Source organism: Arctopsyche grandis, chromosome 1, assembly GCF_051622035.1.
Source record: "Arctopsyche grandis isolate Sample6627 chromosome 1, ASM5162203v2, whole genome shotgun sequence".
Lineage (NCBI taxonomy): Eukaryota > Metazoa > Arthropoda > Insecta > Trichoptera > Hydropsychidae > Arctopsyche > Arctopsyche grandis.
The window spans coordinates 31,862,415-31,888,362 of NC_135355.1; the positions used below are offsets into that span (position 1 = coordinate 31,862,415).

Here is a 25,948-nt window from a genome sequence, read left to right on the forward strand (position 1 = left end):
CGGGCCCGTGAGGAAGACCCGTTTGTTTGTTCGTGACAGTCAATTTAATAACAAAAACAAATGAGTAATCAAATAAATTTATATAAAATAAAACTATTCAAATAAATTTATATAAAATAAAACTATTTAAATAAATTTATATAAATTAAAACTATTTAATAAAATGTTTACGATTAGATTAGTCATGTTTAAGCGGTTTATATCACAAATACCGAGCGAAGCCGGGTAAAACCACTACCACTCGAGTTTTCGTTAGTAAGATGGACTTTTCGGCTGCCAGATGTTCCGTTATAGAGATTTTTGTGACTTTTGGGCGAGCACGATGTGACTTGGGATCCCAATCGAATATTCGAATTATTCGTCTGATTTTTCAGCCATTCGTTATTCGAATATTTCATCAACTATTCGAATATTATTTTTGTATATATTTTTTTATAAACTAAATACACAAAATCAACAAGAAAAGAGTGATGACGAAAAAGCCGACGATTATGAAGAAAATGAAATATATAATGGGGATAATTGTGATAAAAATGAAGATAATGAAGAAGATGAAATGTCTACATGTGAAGAAACGGATTTTTATTCATTAAATACGGAAATGTTTGAAGAAAATCACTTTTCAATCGATAATAATCTCTACGAAATTTTAGAAAACATTAGAAAAATAATACGAATATTTAATAAGTCACCGGCGAAATATAAATCATTATTGGCTGTAAAAACGAGATGGAATTCAATGGCAACTATGATAAGATGATTCATTCCCTGGCTGTAGGTGCAAGGCATTCCTTATGCTATATTTTTTATTTGATATTTTTACTTTATCTGCTATTATTAAATGCTATTTTTTATGTTTATGTATGGATGTATTTATGTTTATGTTCAAATGTATTTTTTTATGTATAATTGATGAGTATATTATTTTCGTTATTTTATTGTCACAAATCAATACACACTCGCCATTACAGATTTGCTCCAATGCGACGGGTGTACGTTAATGAAATACATAAACAATCAGAAATCAGAAATACAGTAATACATACATAAACAATCAGAATATATAGAATATAACAATTAATCAGAAATAATAATCATAGTGACATCTATGGATTTCAGATTACTGTGTATAATTAATACAAATTATACACAGGCAGATTTTTGTGACAACAGGATTAGATTTTTTAATACCAATTTTCAGGAACCGTTTCAGCAATGATCAGATAAAATTGGCAAACTCTGATAGAGAAACGATCGATTTGGAGTCACAAAACCCCCAAATCTAACCAGCAGTGGCGAGGACACGAACCTATGACCTCAGTGATGCTAAATATATACGCTATCACTAAGCCAAACTGCTGGCTATGTATTAATTTATGTTATTTTGTTTTTTTTTGTGTCATATTTTTTGACCATTGTGTCGCTTTAGGAATTCCTGTTATGCCACAATGGTCTGTTTAGAATAAAATAAATAAATAAATAAATTCAAATTAATTAGCCAGCAGAATAGCTCGGACGTTAAGCTTCTGCTTACCGTCAAGAAGGTGCCGGGTTCTATCCCTGAATGAAAATGAATTTTTCAGAGTATGCTGTTGGTCAGACCTGGATTTGTGACTCCAGGTTGATCGTTTCCTCTCAGAGTTTGCCAATTTTCTCTGATTTCATTGTTGAAACGGTTCCCGGAAAAAAAATTGGCTAAAAATCCTTCCTACCTACTATGTCACCACTATTTGAAATTTGATGGATGTACAATAAAAATTTATGTACAATTCATAGATGTCTCGTTAATTTGCGAGTTTTTTCAGTGTCTCGCAATTCAACGACTTATAATAAAAAAATGCTGCATTTGTATTTGTAATTGGCCAGGAAGGCGCATTGGGATTTACCTGTAAGGCCTTCCTGGTATATATGTAAAATAAAAATAAAATAAAAATAATGCTTGGTACATATGTATGTAATTACCTTTTTTTTAATTTTCGAATATATTCGAATATTCGAATAGCTCTTGATTTACTATTCGATATTGGAATATTTGAAGTCTACGAATATTTGGGATCCATAGTTGTGACCAATAATCACACAATCAATGCAGATTTAAAATCGATAGAGGGCGTAGATTCGCGCGGAGTGACTTGGTGGAAATTCAAAAAAATTGTCTATGGTCGTGCTGAAGGCGAGATGGCGGCCGCTGAAGTCCGCAGAGAGGAGGGGAATCGGAGCGAAGCGGGGAAGAGGGAGGGGAGCGCAGAAGTAGATTGTATGCATGTATGGGTGTGGGCATACGTATGGCGAATGTGCGCAATGCGCATGCGCATCCCCTCTTCTGTTCGCGGGCGCGCGCGTAGCCTTGGCGACTGGCCTAGCAACGGCACAACAAGACGCCGCTGCCGCGACGCCCCGGTAGCCGCCTCCCCCCTCCGCCCCCTCCGCCCCCGTCACCCCCGCGGCGCCCCCATGGCTGCAGGTGAGCCCCCCCCTGCCCCCCGCGCCCCGCACCGCGCCTCCCCCGCGCCCCGCACCACCAACTGTCACAGTCGACTTGACTCCATGCTGGCTCCCACCCGACTCCCCAACCCGCCCCACCCCACCCCACTCGAGCTGACCTATCCCACTTGTCAAAACAGCCCCCACTCCAATCTCTGACAACATGAACAAAGGCGCCTTTTCATCCCGTCCGTAATACACACGTTTCCTCTACGACTCTGTTGTCTTCAGAATTCTATTGACGGAGGCCCTTTTGTACATGTACTTTTCCCTGTTTACATAACGAATATATTCTTCTCTTATCCGGTGAGTGCCGAAGGTCCATTGCGTTGGAAAGGTCCACCGTGCTGAGATTTGTAGTAGTTTTATTATCATGTTATTCACAGAATATGAGATCAGGTCTTCTTCGGTGGGCTTCAAATGTGCCGTAAAGTTTATACACTGTCACTAACATTTTGTCACCGATCTGACCAAGTGGAAAAGTAGGTTGAAATACTTTTAATACTGTGAAAGTGGGTTTTATGTCAAATTTTATACCACAGTTTTTTTGTATCCTACTCGAGTTTATAATATTATTTAAAGTTGATATTTTTTTCAGTTTCAGTCTAAAAAAACAGTTTTTCTATTAACAGAACTATTTTTCCGTACACAAAATATGGTGAAATGTCTATAAAAGATCAATATCAACAAAAAAAAAAGTACTAGAAATTACATCACTTCAAAAATTTTTACTTGGAATAACTAGGACAAGAAAAAAAATATACTTTCAGCTTGTATTTTTAATTGTTTTACTGACAATTTGATTCGAAATTTGACCCCGTCAACGTTGTATCTAATATTTTTATTTTATTTGTATTTTAATAATAACTACAAATTGAGAAACTTTTCCTAATCAAATGAAGGCATTAATTTAATCATTAATAAACGATACATTGTTACTATGTTACTAACTGTTATCAAATTTTATAAGTTTGCTTTCACAAAAAAACATGTGTCAGATTACAGATATGCAAAAGTTACTTATTACAAATCGAAACTATATAATGTATGTGTCAATGACAGAAAAAAAGTTTTTTTCTGTCATTATTGTTTTTGCGTTTGAATTACATTTTAATATGCATCATTTTATTGGATTTAATTTTAGAGAAAACATACGCACAGTTAGTTGAATAGTCATCGTCGTAGTCACCATCATCAGCTACACATTAATCATTTAACTGAATAAAATCATTCATCGCTATCCACAACAGGTACTTGTTAACATACTCGTTAATTGAATGTGTATTTCTAAGATTAGACTTGACTATCTTATTGATTTTCTCTCTCTCTCTATATATATATATATATATATATATATACTTTCTATCTTCTACGTGTTGCATGATTCTTTTGTAATGTGTGTGGTTGCGGGTATGCAATGTATATTATAACTGACCCATTGGAACGTTTATGTACATTGGCAAGATTTTTTTGTATTTAATTTGTAGTTAGAATGGATTATAATAGGCTTGTTATGTTTGTATGTATGTATTTGCTTGTGCAAACTTGAAATACTTCCCTCTGTTCTTATTTTTCTTTATTTGTATTAGTTTTTATTTTAAGGGAAAATTAAGGTAAGGGAAATTTGATTTTATTTGAATTCCAATAAGTACACGCCAGTTTCAATGCAAAAGTGTTATTGTTTCATCTTTCTTCCTTTGAGGATGTAAAATATATAAGTATTTTTCTTATTTGGTTTCTTCAATAAACTTCAACTAATAATATCAATATAGAATTTCATTTGAAATTTTATATGTTTTTCGTTTTGTGTGTATTATCAATAAAATCAAATTTATCCTGCAAAAACACTAATATACAAATATTATATTCAAGTACTTTCTATACATTGATTAATTTGCCTAAAATATATTTACGCATAGTTAATAAAATTTGAGATTTTATTTTTTTATTATTTAACTACAATAGATTTTACTCTTATGGTTAAGGATTATATTATATATATACATATTCCTCATTTCCAAAAATTAATAAATTATTTCATTTAGAATAAGTAATACTATTATAATTAGAAAATAAAAAACTGCATCCTTATCCATTTTCCTTCTACATATACATACATATGTATATCATTAATGTATTCCTCGTGGTTCTATGATTATTCTTCACAAGAAGATTGCCCACTTGAGTGTTGCGCAACAAAGATTTAGAACACAGAAAACCCACAGTAGAAAAAAAATGAAAACTATAAACTGAAAAATACACTACAGGCAACACTAGTGTGAGCAATTCTTTTATGGGAAATAATCCGTTCGCCAATCCTCATATATGTATGTTACAGTCGAAGTGTATTTTCAGTTATAGTATATTCCAACTGGCGTTTTAGGTCATTCTTATTCGAGTACAATTCAACTGGTAAATTATATCTCTACAAGAACAAATACACTTTCAACAATGTGTGTCAGTTGTAATATAACAGTTGAGTTTTGACAGCTCTGATGTTTTTTTGAATGCTTTAAATCTCAATAATTTGTTAATATTTGCTAGTTATTACGAATAATGGTAATGTGCATCGTATTACGATAACGCTAAGAATGTGTTCAAAACGAAAATGTGACTCAATTTACGTTTTCACGAAAACCTAACTTCTCCATCTCTCCTGGTACCAACTTATAGTTGAACTGTATTTTCAGTTGTAATATACATAATTCAACCACTTACATAGTCAAAATACATATATTACAACTGAAAATACAATTCAACTACATATGTATAACGGTAGTTGGTATCGATAAAGCAAATATCGGAAGGCAAAGATCGAAAATCGAAAGATCTTCAAGAAGTCAAAAGATCAAAAAAAAAAGGCTGCATGGTAAACGGTACTATGTATATATAATATATATGAGTGGCATGCGGTGAAATTATCTCTCTTTTTGACATACAGCCTTGTTTAATGTGCGCGCGCAGGATACGGGAGGAAAAGCCTGTTCCTCTTGTTCCTGTTGTATCCTGCTCGCGCAAATTAAGTGAGGAGGTACGACGGGGGAGAGAGAATTTTACCGCACGCCACTGATATATACATATATTAACCGTTTTTCATATGTATGCATGATAAACGAATATTTTCGACTTTTTCACGGTCACCCAGTCAAAACATATTTCAACTGCAACAAATACATACCTATGTATGTATGCACATAGCTCAGATTTTATTGCATTCAGATTTATCAAATTCTGGAAATGACGTGCAACTATTGTGCAACAACCTGAAAAATCATCTTGAAAAAAAAAATTTAAATAATAAAAACAAAAACAAAAGAATATTTATCAAAGTAGAAACTAATATTATAATGGCATATTTTATTGAACAGTCTCCAGAATAATGTATTTCTTTCCTGCAGTGATTTGCACTGAGGGTGCGTTTTTATATTTGATAAATATTTGCACGATATATATATATATATATATATATATATATATATATATATATATATATATCTACATACATGTGTATATTGTAGTATATACTTTTCGCATACATTGTACTTGCTGCATATAGCAACCGTGCAGGTACAGTATAATGTATTTAAGTAGATACAACATATTGCTACCTGCTTGTGATCTCATGCGTATCAATGTAATAATGTAACGGCGAACAAAAGGACGCCAGGTGCACCTTTGACGGACCTGCACACCCACCAAATAACCCTAACTTTTATAGATTAAACTAAAGCCCCCCCATTTATTTTATAACTACGCACGTGAGGGGGAACAATTTAAGACCCAATACTCAATTATATGCACACTCAGGGGTGTACATTTTTTTCTATTTTACATTTTAATCAGCTCCATATTACACGCATGTACATACGTACATAGATATTGTTGGAAATGTTGTGTTTTATTAATTTTAATATTTTCGTCGGTGGAAATGTTTAAATTTTACTTGATTTTTGAGTCGGCACGGGTGATTGATTCCCTGCAGCACAGGTGGTTGGATTTTTTTTTATTACGTGTAACGGAAATAGAATTTCGTTCTCCCCCTGGGGTTTAGTTGTTGTTTTCGCCGGCGGTGTGTTTTCAAATACTGAAATTAATACCCGTGTATACTAATCAGGAAGATTATTTGATCAATAGAGCGCACACAGGCCCTCTACCTGTGTGTTGTCGACAAGATAATGTGGGGGTATCAGTTAGTTGTGTTGACTGCATTTGGCTTACTGGTGTTCCGCGTCAAACAATCATGGGACTTGAAAACATTTTTTATTTAGAGAGTGAGCTTTTTTCGTTTGTATTTTTTGTTTTTGCGATCGTTTCAGATCGCCGCTTGGTGAATGAATTGTTGTTTGTTCATGTTTTAATCGTTTTCTATGAAGGTATCTTTATCTGTGTGTTTATTCTTATACTATTTAGATGTATGTGCATATGTAGATACTTTTTTTTTATTATTTCTCATTAAAAATATGTAGTATGAGCCTAATCAAAAGAGATGGATTTATCTGTCTTTAAAATTTAATTAATTTACGCGAAATAATAAATGCGTTGATTTTAATATCCGTATTTGTGGCTTTATTTGAACATTTAAATGTAAATTTTTTAATTGATTGAAATTACATATTTTTCAAAATTGCTTTCTGTAGGCGTTTCCATTTTTTTTCATCTCTAATATATAATTTCGAAAGAGATTTTGTATGTAAAGTTTGGGTGGGAGAATCCGTGACGTTGAATTTAATAAAAAAAATGAATATTCAAATAAATTTATTAAAATGTTTAGTATTAGATTGGCCATATTTAAGCGGTTTATATTACAAATACCGAGCGAAGCCGGGTAAAAACACTAGTACATTATAAAAATATGTATGTAAATCATGTAATCTAATATATAATTTCGAAGGAGACTTTGTATGTAAGGTTTGGGTGGGAGAATCCGTGACGTTAATTTTAATAAAAATCAAATGAATATTTAAATAAAATAAAACTATTCAAATATATTAAATAAAATCTTTACTGTTAGATATGTTTAAGCGGTTTATATTACAAATACCGAGCGGAGCCGGGTAAAATCACTAGTACATTATAAAAAATATGTATGTAAATCATGTAATGGCAAAATGCTCTCATTTATATTATATAAAAATACTTACATACATACATACAAACTTACATATAAAGTCTCTTTCGAAATTATATATTAGATTAGTTGTTTTAGTCGTTATCAAACCAATGCAATATGTAGTAGTTACAAAAATGAGTCATATCATATGAGTCATAATATAGTCAAAAATGAAAAAATCAACTTTTCTATTGTTTCGTTTTATTATTTGCAATTCGTATATAATATATAGTATTAAAAATAATTTTTATGTAAATTAAATGTGTATTGTAAGCAATGACTCATACCGTGTATGTAGAATTGAATGGAATCTTATTGAGAGGACGACACTCTTGTTCCCATAGTGATGTACCTGTGCTCTCTCTTTCCCCCCCTTAGCAACACAAGATCTGACTGGTATTTTCTTGCTACCATGGTGATCTGTAATGGCATGCTTGACGCTTAATCAGACCGTAAAAACCCCCTCAAATATGTGTGTGTGTGTTTATTTGTACGGCAGGCTTTGAAACGTGCGTGATGATACTTTGCAGATTTCGACTGTCCGACCGATGAGATAATCGTCGAGCAGCCTGCATCGGCGTCGGGGCGCATCATAATTAAATGCGAGAAGGACGACAAGGTGGGCGAGTCGGGATTACCATTGTTTGCGGTCAGCGTCGACGCTGACATGTCAGCGCGCTTGGCCACGCAGGCATACAGCAGTCCGCGCCAACTCGACAACATCAACGACCCGCTGGCCATCTCCGCCGAGGAGGGCGACGACGACCACAGGGGTGGCGACGACGCGTCCGTCGAGTTGGAGAACGAGCATGTGGGCCGCGATGTCATTGTGATTCCGGCCAACGCTAACTCGGTCGAGTTGCAGCGTGCCATTCAACAAGTATGATTGCTCGCACTCATGGGGCTATGCTTCGAATGAGATGAATTTTATTTTATATCTTGTTTCAGCTAACTTGACAGAGTGGGTCGTGAATTTATTTTATTTTTTTAAATTATATTTTACCATGATGCCATCACGGGTCTTACCCCTGAGCGACACCTATGGTATTAAATTTGTACGTATATAAATTAAATGATCAAATAGGATAGTTTTAAAACCGTTTCAACAGTGAAATCAGATAATTTGGCAAATTCTGATAGGAAACGATCGTATTGGAGTCACAAATAGCCAAGTCTGACCAGCAGCATTGCAGAAATACTCTGAATAAATTCTCTTCAATCCGGGGCTTGAGCTCGGGAACCTCTCCAGAGCTATGTTGCTCGTCAATGAACGAATTTTATTCAATGAACTTCTAGCACGATGATCAGGGGCGTCATTTCAGCTTTTCCCAAGGGGGGGGGCAAATTTTTTGACCAGTAAGGAATGACTTTCTATAGGGGGGGTGTATTATATTAAAAAATAAAATATAAATTTTAACTAATAATTTTTTTATCAATTAAATATAATATTAAAATAATGTTAAAGGATAAACGAGTTTTACAAATATCTTTCAAAGCAAGACAAATAACAAAACAAAATATATTTGTAAGTTGCTTTTTTTTTTCTGGGAAAAATCGACGTGTTTACATATACATATATATATATATACCTGTCAGTGTTCTAAAGAATTTCTATATTCTATTTTTCTTGGTTTAGTATTTTAATTCAAATTCAAAATAATACATTAAAAAACGTGTATAGACAACGTTCAAATCTAGAGGGGGGCGGCTGCCCACCCCAGCCGATAGTAAAAATATCCAACAATTTTAGGAATATTTCTTTTGCAGTCGATAAAAATAATAATTTAAATAATTTCGCTGGCATCACATTTTGTTTATAAAATGAATTAATAGACATAGTATTTGGTGGTGGAAAATTATGCAGCCCTTTGAAAATTCTCATATTTCAATATTGGCCTTTGGCTATTAAAAATCGGATACTGCTAAATTAGAATGCCTTTTTATATGGCACGTTTTCAAACGGAGTGCAAATTTTTGAACATGTGGGCTGAAAAAAGTTCACGAATGCTGATCTCAATTGGTCAGAACATTCTAGGTGACCAATAGAAATCACGTATTTTTCTTCCAACTACCAAATGAGATATACATGTATATGTTTTATTTGGAATAAAATAACATGTTTATAAAGTTTATCGATTAGTCTATTTGTATACAGTCCACTCACCATTCATTGTGATCAAACTATCTAGAACAACCCGAGTCACAAATAAACAAACATCAACTAAGTATGCTATATATGTATGTATATGTGCACATGTATTTTATTTGTTTCGTTGTTTTCGGATTCTCCAAGGTTATTTTTTCCCTTTGTATCGAAGAGTCCTGTGATATAATATTATACATCACTGAAAAGGCTGATGGCAGGTATACATAAAAATATAATTTATATAAATAATTTCGTGGTGAGTTTTCTTCATCTTATATTTTTTATGTACTCCTTTAAGCCTCCCAAAGTTAACCCTTAAGATCCAAGGCGTGTATTTTTTATTCACCTTGCTTCATTTTAAAATTGATTGTTGTAGGTTTCAGCCAATGGAGTCACGGTGTTGGACGTTAGAAGCTTGCGAGGCGACTCCGCCCAGAGTAGTCCTGGCGGTGAGCAACAAGTCGTCGTTCAGGCCGGCGAAGGTCAACATTTCATCGCTGTCACCGGTGAGAATCGCATTCGGTCCAAAACCAGACCAAATATACAACAAAATGAATACATTGTCAATTGCATACATATTCTGGACGATGATTGCTATGTGTTGTATCATGCTTTAATAATTTTATGATCAAAAAAAAAAGGAATAAAAACAATATTTGGGTTTTATTACACTGTTGAACGTATGTTTTACATGCTACTAAGGAACCGTGGATCGGTCTTACACGTCTCTTGGAAATGTTGATCCGGCCGGTAAGAAAAATATCAATTCTCGGTGTGCTTTTATATTATGTCATTTCCGCTTGATGTGATTATTTTTCGTGGTTGTGGCTTGGATGTTTAACTTGATTTGGTTTTTAGTTTTGAGTGCGGATTGTTTTGTGACTGATCGGAGATATGCGTATCGCATGTTTGTATCTGTGAAAGGTGCATCCCACCCTATTCATATATATATATATATATATATGTTCACTATATTGAAGGGTTCTTTGTCGCAGTTCATTAATAAGGGATTTTTTCACCTGAGTTGGTATATTAGGGGTGATATTTGATCATCCCTGTTGCTGCTGCACACCCACCTCATAAAAGGGAGTCCTTGTTATTTGTTGTTTGGGCTTATCTCCCGTATTCCTCAAAGCAACAATGCAATTTTTTTTTCCCGTGCAGCATCCCTATTTTATTTTATCATGCACCTGTATAATCTCTTGTGGGTCTTCTTTTCCAGCAGTAGGTACGTGCACAATGTAAAAGTGCAAGCGCTTAAATTTGCACGTGCGAATTTTCATAAAATACCCAGTCTATCATGCAGTTGGTTTTGTATTTTATATTTATTTTGTGAATGAATGCGAATATTTATTGCTATTGTATAGACATATTTGGAGTTTTTTCTATATGTATGTTTATTATAATTGAGTTGACATTTTGGTCGTTTTCATATTGTACATATTCTTGTACTTACATGTTATTTCAGTTTTTAACTTTAAAATAAATTTTAAAATTAAAATAAAACAAATTTTAATTTAAAACCTCAGGTGAAATTTTATTCAATATCATTTATTATTATTTATCAGTAATATATATTATTTATCAGTAATAATATCGCTATTCCGTCTGTCTGTCCGTCTGAGATAACGATCGCCGTAATACTTCTATATATACTAAACGATGCCAATCTTTCCGCTTAGCTGAGAATTTACCGAATCTACATGTTCCCTTTTTTCATATTAAACAATTAAATATTAATTTTAAATTAAATATATTTAAAAGTTATTTGAGAAAAATTCGAACGCGTGGGGATCGAACACATGACCGACGACACACTTCTTTTAATTTTTTTTATACCAACACCCATGCTATGATATCATCGGGTAAAACACTGGCAATATGATTCCTAAACTTTTTGTATGAAACGGTATAAAATTTTTTTGCGAAAAAATACCATGATTAATTAATTTGTTAAAAATACCATGATTAATTAATTTGTTTATTTGGTCCAAAAAATAATGAAACTTCGACTATTCTATTCAACACGATAATCTAGTTGTATGAATTTTAAATGTGCCGAAGAATATGTATATCTTTTGAAAAAATTCTTGGGGGGGAGTTGCGCCTATGTTTCAGACCCCCCCCTATAAAAAAATCTTAGCCATAGCCTTGTTTGTATCCCTTATAACGAAATATTTCTGTATTTGAATTTTATAGAAATTCTTAATCATTAAAAATCTTATTAACTTCCAAAAATATTTCTCAATCAATCAATATATTTAATAAAAATTGGATTCACCGTTATTGAATAATTTTTTTATTATATTTAAATTATGGATTCTTAAAATCAATATTTATTGTGACCAAAATATGAACAGAATTGGTTACTAAATTTATAAATTTCGTATTTATTTATTATTAAATAGCAAATTGCTAATGAACTATTTACAATTAACAATTACAAACTTAAACTTATTTTGAATGTGATAGATTTTCTTTTCTAATACTTACTATTAAAAAAAACTAACATCATTTTAATTTTTGAATTTGATTCAATTCATTATAATTATTTCGAGGTCGTTCAAATTTTTTTTGTTAATATTATATTAATGATATTCATAAAATTTTATACACAATGTTAACTATGTATGTATATGATTATAAAATAAATACGTAAAATATGGAGTTGGGATTAATTACATAAGGATTTAATAGGGCAATAGTGTCCGTGAACAACAAAGAAACGGAATCACTCCGACAGTTTCTGTCTCGTCGACGGGGGTTGTTGAGATATGGAAGGGTGGGAGGAGAGGTGGCATCGTTGTCTGTGTGGGGGTGGGGTGATTTGGGATCCTAGTGTCCTGTTGCTAGCCAGTCAGATCGAGCTAGTCGTCCGGGAAACACTCTCCGGTAGCATCGGGCTCATTCCGGAGAGAAAACGCACCGTCGGCTTGCACACCGCGGCGTCGTCGAACCATCTAGGGTGTATCCATGGAAATGGCGCGATATCGGCAATCGTATTCCACAAGTGTGTGAACGCTTTGTATATTGTACCTACAAACATAATTGGTGCGCCAATAGATACAATTTGACTTCTTCTCCCGCACGCCTTTGTTCTTTACCTATAGTAAAGTGCTTTCTATAGGCAACGGCTTGTATTAGGATTGATCGCGCAATCGTTTCATTTTTGATATGCATTCGTTCATTCGATAGATTGTTGATTAATGAATTTTTTTTTTTGCCTTTTTTATTTTTAGGTGACGGTGGAGTCGGCTATCATGTGCAGTATGTCGAACCTCAAGAACTTTACACTCAAGCACAAGGACAGACACAAATGTTAGTCAATTTCACTTTTTTTTTTCTGTAATGGTGCAAGTTTGTTCCATTATGTAATCGAAAATATTTACATATATTCCTTATAATATTGTTCATTTCCTAAATTTCTTAAATCGTCTTATTTTCATTTCAATGTTAATTCGCTTTGTGAATAAAATTTTTAGTGTCTAAGAGAAACGCCCAGGAATATGACGACACTGGTTTCTCATTCTCAACAATTATTTTTAATAATAATAATTAATTTTATGTTTTATATTACACATATAGGTATAAATCTAATATTTTCAATGAGTAATTACAAATAATTGTTTTAATTATCGGAAAATATAAACTAACTGTAGGGTTTTTTCTGTATTTTTGAAAATACAATTAATTTATTTATATTATAATTTTTTTTTTTAAATAAACCATTGTCTCCCAGCATCTCACAATTTCAGTAACTCGATGGTTATTTGATTATAATAATTCCTGTGAATAAATTTAATCTTAAATCGAAAAATATTCGATTTTCTCAAATCCATTCATCCTACATTTGCAAATGTTCTGTCTCTTATCAAAATGTTTTGAATTTTTGAGTAGACTTACATAGGCTAGGGACTTCTAAGAAAAACCTTTTTTTTTTTTTTTACAAGAAATTTTTACTCTTGCTTGGTGGAATGGTCGATTCTCATTTGCAAATGCCCTAATCTCTATCTTGAGTCTATTTATGAGACATCCATATAAAAAAATGGGCGCCACCGAATTCATTGTCTCATTCTAATTTTCACCTTTTGAATACAGTAAAATATTTGTTGTGTTTAACCCTTTGAGTGCTGACGTCTTTTCTGTTGAAAGCTCGCCACGCTGAAAATTTCGCCAACATTTCCAACTAGAATTATTTGAATATCCAATAGAAAGCAGGTATAAAAATTGTAGCTGCTCTAAACAAATCCTAGATAACTACCGCCGAGGATTTCGATTTTCAATGCATTTTTTTGTTGTTGTGGCTATTTGCAGGTGCTATATCTGCGACAGGCGCAAAGCATTCTGCGCATGCGCGTGAACTGTCACTGTCAGCGTATTTACTGTTAAAATTTTGTTTTAAACCTCTTAAAATTTTGTTCGAACTCGTAAAGTGACATAGAGTAAAAAATATAATCCAAATTAGTTAATATTATTAATTGTTAGAAGGCTTTGCGCCTGTCGCTGAAATAGTACCTGCAAATAGCCAATAACTCGCAGATATAGTACCTGCAAATAGCCAATAATTCGCATATATAGTACCTGCAAATAGCCACAACCTTTTTTTTCAACGCTTCCTAGAAAGGCTTAGCGGGTAGTAATATTTTATTTTTACATATTTAAAAAGCAACGTTGATAGGCGTATTTCAGGCTGATATTTAATTAATCAATAAAATCACAGATCGAAAAATTTGCAAACAAAAGCTCATGAATAAAGAAGGTCCCACAAAAAATTTCACTACTTAAATTAAATATCAGCATTCAAAGGGTTAAACGTATAGCTAAGGATGTCTTGCAAAAATCAAAAAAAACTAAAAAAAAAAAAAAGAATATTCCATCGTCCCCATTGTCTTGTACTGAATAGCATCAAACGTAACGTAATAGTTTCGTACATTACGGCAAAACCTATACACATATGGAAGATTGACACGAGCTTTATTCATAGGACTACGTATCCTGTTTACGCGGTGGGTGAAGGAGGCTCCGTTTACACCGGGGGTGCTGGAGGGGCGTCAGTGGCCAATTCCTCAGCGGTAGGCACCAATTCCTCGGGGCAGTGGAACACGTACACCACCACTCAGCATCCGACGACGCATCACTACCTGCTGTCGTCGACGGCCATCGAGGACTCGCCGAGCGTGTCGGTGACTCAGATGCACAAAGCCTCGCCGCAGACACTCACAGCCGTAAGCTCGATTCGATTGACATACGTACCTTACATACATGCATTCCCATTACGACAGATCATTTCCTGCATTCTCTTGGCTTTCGTTAAAAAAATACATATAGTTGTTAGCTCACTTTGAAGTATCTTGTGATTTATGAGAGTTATTTTGACGCTATTCTATTCCGATCTATCGATTTTCTCCCGTATCGGCTGTTTGATTTAGTCGGGCGTTACTCAAATTATGTTTTTGTTTCATTTTATTTACCTGTAAGGCCTTCCTGGTATATATGTAAAATAAAAAAAAATTAAAAAAAAATTTTTATTTGAAATCGTTCATTTGGATTGTGTTGAGTTTGTATTATAATTTGAGGAACGCTGGGAATTTTCCTTGAACTTGCATGAGAAACTGGTTTTGGAAATAGTTCAAGGCGTTCAAATCCATCTTTTAATATGTTTTCAGCGAGTATTCTCTAAAATGCATTACTAAATTCGAATAATATTATATCTATCTTTATTGCTTTGTGTCCATTAGCATGGCATTGATTGCATGATTTGAATTCTACAATTGTTATATATCCATTTAACGACTATGGATACTAATTTCATATATCGAATAGTTCAACAGCTTTTGTCAAGATTTAAATATTTTTATATTTTATTCACACTCAAAACAACTGAAACATACTGACATAAAATTATATTTACATATACCTATGTATATGAAAAAAATGATGAAACATTGTATGCGCTATATTTTTTCTGTATTTAGAATTATTAGCTATATCTTTAAGTTTCACCAGATCACGAAACCAAGCTAAATACTCTTACCATTTAAACGGCATTGGGTTGAATCCGGTTGAGAGTTTCAATGATTTGGGAATCTTATTTTGTGCAAATTTCGGTTTTGAAGACGTTTGTTCAAGAGCAACTAAAATGTTGGGTACTGTGTGTTGGTAAACCTTTCCAGCGTGCTTTAGTGCTTCTTAGTTCGAAGCATTCTTGAATATTGTTCTATCATATCGAGCTCTAGTTACAGAGTTGAGAGAGTGAATTTCTCGGTTATACTTATCGCTATCCTAGTGCCTACCCACTGGGAGCACTAGGCTATAATTCCCTCGAATTTCGACGTCGAGTATATTTTAGAAAAGATTTCTACAAATTACTGGTTGGTTTGGTGAGCGATCTTCAAATTCTTGCAGAATTGTTCTTGTTTTGTTCTCTTCTCTGGAATGTTCCAATTTGATGACTTCGTCACCTGTCTCAAGGGGCTTCTCCATCAAGCTCCTCAACCAGTTTTCTGTATGCTTGGATTTGTTTAATCGATAATACATATGCTGATCTGGTTGAAGGATCTTTTAATTTGAGATCGTAAATGTGTTCTAATATTGTATTTCTTTTTATATATTGATTTATTTGTTTCATATTTTATCTTTGTTTCTTGTCTAATTCTGTTCATTCATCCACATTTATTCTTGTATCCTTTTTTTGCTTAGCTATTGTGACGACTTTGAGCAATTATGTAATTTCATTGTGGCAAAATTGTAAATACAATATAAATATCACAAAGTCCAATGGATTCAAATAAATGCTGAACGCTCGGCATAACGAGGAGAAATGAGAAACTTAATACGTGGGTGGAGAGAGTGAAGAGATTGAAATGGCAATGGGCGGGTCACGTGGTTAGAAGAGTGGACAAAAGAAGTGTTGGAATGGTACCCGAGAGAATGTAAAAGGGTGAAAGGAAGGCTGCAAGGTAGATGAGTGGATGAAATTAGCAGGTCTGTGGAGTCAGAGCGTTTCAAGCGAAGTCAGAGTCGTAAAAAATCAACAGACTCCGACTCCTGTTTATTATTTTCTTTATTACGGTATACGTCAACTAGGGCCTCCAATTTTACTTAAGTAAATCCATTAATAAATTAAAATTTAATAAATTATAAAAATCATGAATTTAAATTACATTATAAGTTAAATCGTTGAATTGTAGGTATTTTGATTTGTTGTGTCCAAAACCGATTTTTTTTTTACTCTTTTTTTTATTAAATAGATTTTTTGTGTATGAAATTCATACATATACACTGAATGTACTTATTTTTATTTATAACCTATTTCATTACCAAGAATTCAATAAATTGGGTTATATGTCAATTTCAATGATTTTTTTTTTAATTTCTTTAATATTTTATATTTTGAATATCGCTATTATTTTCATTACCAATACTTTTATACGTTGGCAAGAAGAATCGATCTAACTTTCTCGATCTAATCGATCATTCAAGTTGAAGTCTGTGTCGGAACATTTTGATTCGATTCCACATCCCTGGAAATGTGTGGGGTGAGATAGGTGAGAGTATGTATGTTGGAGAGGTCTTATATGTACATATATTGAATAACTTAAATCCATCAATGATTTTTAAATCAACACAAAACATACATACATATATCTCTTCATAAGCGATCATTCATTAATTCATTCATTGTTTTCCGCCAATACAATGATGATGAAACGCACTATTTATTATAAACATTTCTCGTATAAGTTTTTTTTTTTTAATTTTGGCATAATAGCAATACTAATAATAGCAATACTACCTAACCTAACCTATATAAATGTGTCGGTTTGGTCTTTGCCCTCTATCCTGTTTGGTGTGGATTGACGCGGAACGTGCTGTACGCTGGACGATCGGCAATGTAGGATGTGTCGTATCTGTCGGCAGGGGCGCAGGACCAGCAGGCGTCGCCTCAGTCAACCGCGCTCGCTACCCGCAGCTCGCCAGCCACTGTAAGTCAGTTCACAGTAAGTCTGAGCTGCCGTCGGACCCTCGGGAACACTAAGAGATCGCCGGGCCGGCGGCTACATTTTATACCCCACCATCATTTTGTATTGTAATATCTTTCTTTAAACTCACATCGGAGGCAGCCGTCTACTTTTAGTTTCACCACTTGAAAATATTTTTTTTTTATGTACTATGTAGGTTGTATAGTTAGTTGCACATGTACTAGTCTATCGTTTCAATTTCGGTCGAGTTTGATACGTATTGATTATATGACGTTTATCAATAAGTTCGCAGCTCATACTTTTAAACACATTGTATTTATACAGTCACACTTTTGAATAGTAAGATGGACATATGTATATTAATGTCGCTTCGGCTATTATGATTTATTTGCATGAATTCATTTGCCATTTGTAGTAATTACATACATACAAACATACTTACTATTGATTTATCTCTTTTGATTTGATTTTTTTTAATGATAGTTATGTTTTCGAATATGATTCATATTTCTACTATATTATATATGCATGATATTTTTTTTATATATAAATAAGTTAATATTTATTATAAGTTAATATAAAACAATAGCGCAATTTTTATTACTACATTGTTTGATTTTGCTTTTGGATACTGTGGTGTAGTTGGAGTTTGTTTATCGTAGTTATGATAGATGAATTTGCACCGACAATGATTTTTCAAATATCGTTGTCTGGTACGTTGGAAAGATTTTATTATTCGAAATACCATATTGGCTTGACTATAATATATATATATATATATATATATATATATATATATATATATATATATATATATATATATATATATATATATATATATATAAATCGATTCATGTCGCGATTCGAATCCTCGACCTCTCTACTGGTAAATAATGACTTAACCAGTGAGAGTAAAAAAGGCGATATATATATATATATATATATATATCGCCTTTTTTACAAGAATATTCTATGTTTGACTTCGCTAATGATTCGGACAATATTCCTACATTCTTCTGATAGGCTTGTAGAAAATTTTTGGAAAAATATTTTACTCCATTATAAGGTGATCACCATCATAAAGAGCCACAGTGTAGCTCACTGGTTAAGTCATTATTTACCAGTAGAGAGGTCGAGGATTCGAATCGCGACATGAATCGATTTATATATATGGATGGTTATTAAATGTTAACCGACCGTCTCCCGTTAGCGTTAGTCACTTTATCTAACTTAATTGTTGTGACGCATCCAAGAAAAATAGACATCCTATCCTCCCCCCCTTCCGTTTCTGGCAAATTCTTCGTAAACCTACATAGATTGTATAAGTATACCATAAACTTGTAATTGGGATCATAGCTCCTGCATATTCTTTGATTAATTTGATTTTTTCGAACCTTTATATTAAATATTATGTATTAAATTAACTCGTTGGAAAAGTCTCAAATTGATCATAGTCATGCTTTTCTTTTTTTATATAATTTAATCGTATTAAATTTGCAATTACTGGTTGCCCCTGAGCGACACATACATTTTGAAATCATTTTCAAATAGTAGGTACAATGGTTGTTTTCAAATTTTGATGTGGAACCGCTTCAACAATGAAATCAGATAGATTAGCGAACTCTGATTGAAAACGATCCACTTGGAGTCACAAATATCTAAGTCTGAAGCAGTACTACAGAAATAATCTGGATAAATTCTTTTCAATCGAGGTCAACCCCGGGCGTGAACTCGGGAACCTCTCGGTGGTTAACAACCATGCGGAACAAAGAAAACAACGAGATAAACCTACCTTCCTTTTTGAAACTCGAATACAAGGCGACCCTACCTATTTTCGATTTTTTAAATAAAAACCTCGCCGTATAGTCAGGCTGATACGGTAATTGAATTATTATTGTATAGTATGTATGTAGATACTTAGTAAAAATGTAGTAATTGAAATAATAATTGCTAGTATGTACTTGTAACAACAGCCATAGTTTTGATTCACATTTGTAAAACGGTTGTTAAAACTCTATCTTGCAATATGACCAATAAGCAAAAGCTAACTGTATTTTAATACATTAATATAAAGTAAAACTTGGGCGTTTTTTTCTATATTTTTCTATATTATATTTTTAATGTCACTTTTTTTGGCTAATTTGGACTTGCAATTCAGTTTGATTTTTAATTTTTTTTTATATCATTGCAATTAGAACACTTCTTTTCTACGTAGAACTATTCATTTTTCATTATAAAAAATAAATGAAAATCGACCAGAGGCTAATTTTAATAATGGTCGTTTTTAGGTGAAATGGCTGACGGATAATTACGAAAACGCTGAAGGGGTGAGTCTTCCTCGGTCGACTCTTTACAGCTATTATTTAGGCCATTGCGCTCAGCGTGATTTGGAACCGGTGAATGCAGCATCATTCGGAAAACTCATACGATCCGTTTTCATGGGGCTGCGTACGCGTCGACTCGGAACTAGGTAACCGTATCATTTTTTAACACCGCACAGTTTGTTTTCAATTTGTTTATTATAATCCGCTTGACGACGATTTTCAGGGGGAATTCCAAGTATCATTATTATGGTATTCGGGTGAAGCCGGGCTCGCCGTTGAGCAATTCTACAATGAACTATGACAGCGGTGGCGGAGGTGACTCTACAGGCAATGTGCCGAATAATAAGATAAGTGGAAACCGATTCACCAATCGTGCTGGCACTTCGACTCCGCAGAGTCGAAACGATTCCACTCAATCGCTCAATTCCAATCCACATATGCATCAACATCATCAGGTAATTTTCAAAATCGCTGCACAGCTCCGTGCTATTCCGAATTTTAACTCACTATAAAAATATATCTTAAATTGTTTAATAAAACTTCATTCAGAAGCTTTCAACACAGCGTGTGTTTATAAGTACTGCAAACTTCATACAAAAAAAAGTATTATTTAAAAGATATAGTTTCAAACTTCCATTCATAGACATCACACCAGCGGTGACCGGAAAAATGCACTCGAGATAGTTGCACTCTCGAGACATTGAAACTTTCAAAGATGCTCAAGGAGAACTAACGCAATAGAATTCCACAAAACAGCGTCAAGGGGGTATTTGTATGTTATCCGAGGGTACCAACCTTTTTTTGTGGAATTCTATTGCGTAAGTTCTTGTTGAGCGCCTTTGAAAATTAGGACTTCTCGAAACTGCACCACAATTCAGTGCTATTTAGTGCATCTTTCCGGGAACCCATAACAGCATATATTTATCCAAAATATCGACAAATAAATTAAAAAATATGTATTTCTATGGTTTAAAGCTTGACTTTTTTCTCAAGGAATTAATCGATAATATTCAGAAAATATTTCAAATCCCCAGATATTTAAATTGACTGTGTTTTATTCACGCGGTGCATACATATTTCTCAAATTGAATCTTTCATTCAGATGAATAACACGATGATCTATAAAATAGATATAATTTATTACTTGAAAATATATTGAAATGTACATAATTTTTACAAGGCTATTCTATGTTTCACTTCGCTTATTGGTCTGACACTATTTATACAAAATGGATTGCAGTAACCACTACAGTTTGAGAAATACAGATTGATAATTCCTAATGAAGCTGTATTCTAATTTTTAATGTAATTGATGGAAAGGTTTAAAACTTATGTTTAATGTACAAAACCTATTATTTTTATTACCGTTACTTTGCGAAAAATTACGCGGATTCTCATAGTGTTCGGAAAATTCGGGCGGTCCATAATGAGTTAATGTGTATTTATTTGTGTTGCAGTATTTGGGCGATGGGAACGGTGCAATTCCGAATTTCCCCGAAATTCAATTTACGGGTTCGTTGCCTGGTGATTGCACTCTTGAAGACGTCGATACACTACGGTACGTTTACATCCATCTGGTTCATTTGTCGAGCTTTCTTTGATTTGTATTCGATTTTGATTATGGTTTCTTTTCAGATCCATTTATCGGGAGCATTGTGAAGCGTTCTTGGATGCCGTATTATCATTAGAATTATCAACTGTTGAATCGTTGTGGCGAGAGTTTTGGCGACAAAACAATAATAATGATCCCGATGAATGCGAGGAAGAGAAGTATCTTTCAAAGTAATTTATATTATTTTTATTTATTTATGTGTTATGTGTACTTTTGATTTTGAAATGTATTGAAATTTAAATTGTGCTTATAGAACTAAGCTATATCAGCTATGCGGAATGACTGAAATTCAAGAATGGGTCAGAGCTGTAGACGTTGCCTTTTACCAAAGGCTCGTTCAAGTGCTTTTACCTGATGTTTTGCGACCCATTCCGTCACCACTTACACAAGCAATTCGCAATTTCGCTAAAGGTAAATACATACATGTAACGTTTTTGGATTCAATTCGGACAGATTTGATAGTGATATTCATTCGTTTTCGTAGGCTTGGAATCGTGGTTGGTGAGCGCTATGAGTGGATGTCCAGCCGGAATGATACGTGCGAAGACTTCGCCCGCTGCGGCAATGGCCCAATCTCTACGGCGCTACACGTCTCTCAACCATCTCGCTCAAGCAGCACGTGCCGTCTTACACAACTCGCAACAAATCCATCAAATGCTCGCCGATCTCAACAGAGTCGACTTTCACAACGTTCAGGTAGTATTTGCTTGTCGGAAGAAATTGATTTGCAAATGAAACAGTCGTATAAATGTATGCACATCGTAGGAACAAGCTTCATGGGTGTGTCAGTGTCCCGTCAATATGGTGACGGCGTTAGAAGCCGATTTCAAACGTACTCTTCAACGTCAGGCTTCATTGGAGCAGTGGGCCGCCTGGTTGGAGACTACCGTCTGCCGAGCTCTACGTCCGCACGAAAACTCCCCCAATTACGCTCATCATGCAAGGCAATTCTTGCTCAAGTGGAGTTTTTATAGGTTTGTTTTGCGTGTTGTATAATATTTGGGCATGTTTGATCATGTGGAATTATGTTGTATTTTTTTTTTATATTTCTTTTTCGAACAGTTCTATGGTCATACGTGATCTCACGTTGCGATCGGCTGCGTCTTTCGGCTCGTTTCATCTCATCCGTCTGCTGTACGATGAGTATATGTTTTATCTTATCGAGCATCGTGTTGCCGCTCATCGCGGAAGTGCTCCCATTCAAGTCATGGCCGAAGTAAAAAACTTTTGATGAACATAATTTTAGATTCGTTTTGTGTTTGAATGTATCGTTATTTTTCTTTTTGCATAGAAGGATCTTATGAACGGTTCGTCTGAATCTGATGAACAAGACAGCGGTGACTACAAAGAGATGATTCTCAATATTCCGATGAAAAATGAAGGACCGACTCCACCAAAGAAAATGAAAATAAGCTAGTGATTTTGACGTTTTTAAACACATCAGTATAAACTTTTTTTTATTATTCGTTTGCCTGGCATTATAAAGGTTCTCGGTGATCTATGAATCGAATCTAGTCTGGATTTTTTTTCTTTTTTTTTTTTGTTTATTATTATCATATTATTTAAAATCTTGTTGCCATTGTCATAAAACAATTGTTGTGTTACTAATAGCAATAAGCGATTATTATTTTTTAATTTTAATATTTAATTATTAATGTAAGTTTTATTTGAAAGTGTATCTTATTCGTATAATCAATTGATGAGTAATTTTTCAAAATTTAATAATTTTGTATCTAAAACTGATAAGTAAATTAAGTTTTGAATTCAAATATGACATTTAATCAAACTTGATTTTTATATTATATGTATATAGGCCTTAATCACTGCTAAATAAATATGAATTGTGTCACTTAACGAGTTAGGACTCTTAGATAATCTTTCGAATTATTATAAATTGCACTTTAACGATAATTAATACATTTTTATATTTTTTCAAATCGTAAATGTTGCATTTAAAACATGTCGTGGATTGCATTTTTGATTATTGTTATTATTAATCGATTCGGTCACGACGTGTATTTTATATATACGTCCATTTACGAATAATCCGTGATGCTTTTCAAATTGGACAAAATATTTTTTTATCGTAAAGATACTATTTGAAGTCAATGAGCTTTCATATTTTATATATGAGTACCAATATTTTATACTGAAAATGTGTATATGTATATTTGAAGAAAAAAAATGAAAATGAAAAATGTCATTTATATTTTACACTATGAAAAAATAATTAGATGCTAAGTATATCTGTGTATTGCTGTTAAAAGTCAATGAATGATTTTATTATTATAGGAAGAAATGAATAAAATTAGTTTTACGATAAAATACATATAACGCTAGTAAACCTAAGTCTATTTACGTATAATTGTTATCGAATTTACTTCTTTCTACACATGTACGTAAAATGATAATATACTTTAATCTTCTTATTACCTAAAAAAAAAATGTAAATTATTACATTCACTGTTCATTCTACTAAAGAACGATTACATGAGCAGTTTTAAGTGAACAGCAGATTGAATATTGTCGTCATTTTCAATCGTTCAATTTTTAAAAAACCGTCTATTTAAAAACTGTTTCGTTGATTTTTCCTTAAAAAAACGTATTAAATTTTCAGCGTATTTATTATATATTGAGAATTCACCAAGTGCATTTTTTGTATAGTTCAACAGAAATAGATTTATAACATAGACAGATTGTATAATGTAAAGAAAAGAAAATACAATTATATTTTGTAGCTACTGTCCAAAGTTTTATGATACATATAAATACATATTTGATTGGGTCAAAGTATTTACGTATCTGTATACGTACATATATATGCGCTCATAATAATTCCATCCATTAAAGTTTTATATACACACGAAGGATAAAAAATAATATACTTTATTTTTATTAGCGGATTAAAAGAATAAATTTATATAGTCATGTAAATTTGATTTTGCTCCTCGCACATTTTATATAGTTTTGCGTGCAAACGTTTCCGTTTTGTGTATTATTTATTTATTTAATATTTTTTCTGAATTGTAAATCGACCTGTAATGTGTTTTTTACGGTCGAAGTACTATTTCGTTGCTGCAATAATCTAGATATGTCAAAACTTATTTATTGCATGACAACTAGAATGAAATAATAAATGTTTCAAAGCAAATAAATTTCAATAATGTTTCACATCATCTTGAATTATTTCTATTTCAGTTTCCTTTTTGCATCCTAAAATCTGTATTTTTAAGTACGGATACATACACAAATCAGCCATTTAAATTAAAATATTATATCAATACTTGTTTACCGTTAATTAATATATCATTCTCGTTCGCTCAATTCTGAGTTTCATGATCATTGATGTCATCCGTCTTGTGCCAAGTTGAAAGCAGCGTTAAGAGACGATCCCGTTGTTCTTCAATTTGATCTGGCCATCTTGTGAGAGACCGTCCTCTCGCTCGCCTTCCCTCTAGTTTTCCAGTGACTACCAGCTTCTCTAGACTCAAATATGGAATATCAAATATCTAGAAATATGGTTAAAGTAGGAAAGAATACTTTTTACAAGGCCTCTTATTAGGTTTTTACAAGGTTTACTCTACATGTGGAGTCTCTTTGAAACTGCCAGCTCTTCGAGGATCGAGACGTTCGTATGTCTTGCAGTCTATATATAGAATGTGCAACATCCGCCTTAAGCACCACATTTCAAAGGCATCTAATGTCCCTTTTCTCTTTTTCAGCGAACATGTCTCGACTCTACAATGCAATGAGGATTACTAGAGATCGCACCAGACGTATTTTATTTTTTCTCATAATAGAACGGTTTTTCCATATTTTTGTGTCGCCATTCCTATTCTGATTTGTATCCTCCTTCTCTTGAGATCAAGGTACCTAAATAGACAATCGTTGACTTCCTCATAACCTCGAAGCATTGGACTTTATGAGACTTGAATTTATCAACTGTAGGAATATAGCATAACGTGTACTATCTTATCTATTTCCCTCATCAAACGTAAGTCGCAAGATTGTGTCATCGCGTCAACTTTGGCCGAAATATCTTCGTTCTAACAAGGGGGTAAATACACCATTAAACTCGTTCCAGCTAAAAAACCTCGAGAGCATGATCTCATAAAGCTACGCATTGCGCAACCGACCAGGATATAAACCAGCGCACCAGCCCCAGACGCCAGTGAGGTTTTGGAGTTCAGCCAGCACACTCATCCGAAGTCGAGCAACTACCTCCTTCGCTGTACATACGTTTTTATTAATCTCTAGACTATTTATTTTACTCTTTCCTTCTATTATATG

At 33.4% G+C, this 25,948-nt stretch overlaps 1 protein-coding gene across 6 annotated transcripts; it reads left to right on the forward strand.

The window, feature by feature from the left end:
- Positions 1 to 2,258: 2,258 nt before the first annotated feature.
- Rfx (regulatory transcription factor Rfx) lies at positions 2,259 to 24,093 on the forward strand. Of its 6 annotated transcripts, none has more exons than XM_077433676.1 (15): positions 2,259 to 2,464; positions 8,125 to 8,474; positions 10,117 to 10,246; positions 12,980 to 13,058; positions 14,725 to 14,965; positions 17,639 to 17,740; positions 20,011 to 20,192; positions 20,270 to 20,501; positions 21,504 to 21,604; positions 21,682 to 21,828; positions 21,912 to 22,069; positions 22,143 to 22,354; positions 22,424 to 22,632; positions 22,721 to 22,874; positions 22,950 to 24,093. In XM_077433676.1, the coding sequence occupies exons 1-15, from the start codon at positions 2,260 to 2,262 to the stop codon at positions 23,073 to 23,075; spliced, it is 2,628 nt and encodes an 875-aa protein (XP_077289802.1). In that variant the 5' UTR covers position 2,259; the 3' UTR covers positions 23,076 to 24,093. The 6 variants fall into 6 exon arrangements, with proteins under 6 accessions (XP_077289802.1, XP_077289879.1, XP_077289953.1 ...); XM_077433753.1 differs by having other exon boundaries at positions 17,639 to 17,725; positions 22,953 to 24,093; XM_077434047.1 differs by lacking the exon at positions 17,639 to 17,740 and adding an exon at positions 3,629 to 3,734 and having other exon boundaries at positions 2,369 to 2,464.
- The last annotated feature ends 1,855 nt before the right edge of the window (positions 24,094 to 25,948 follow it).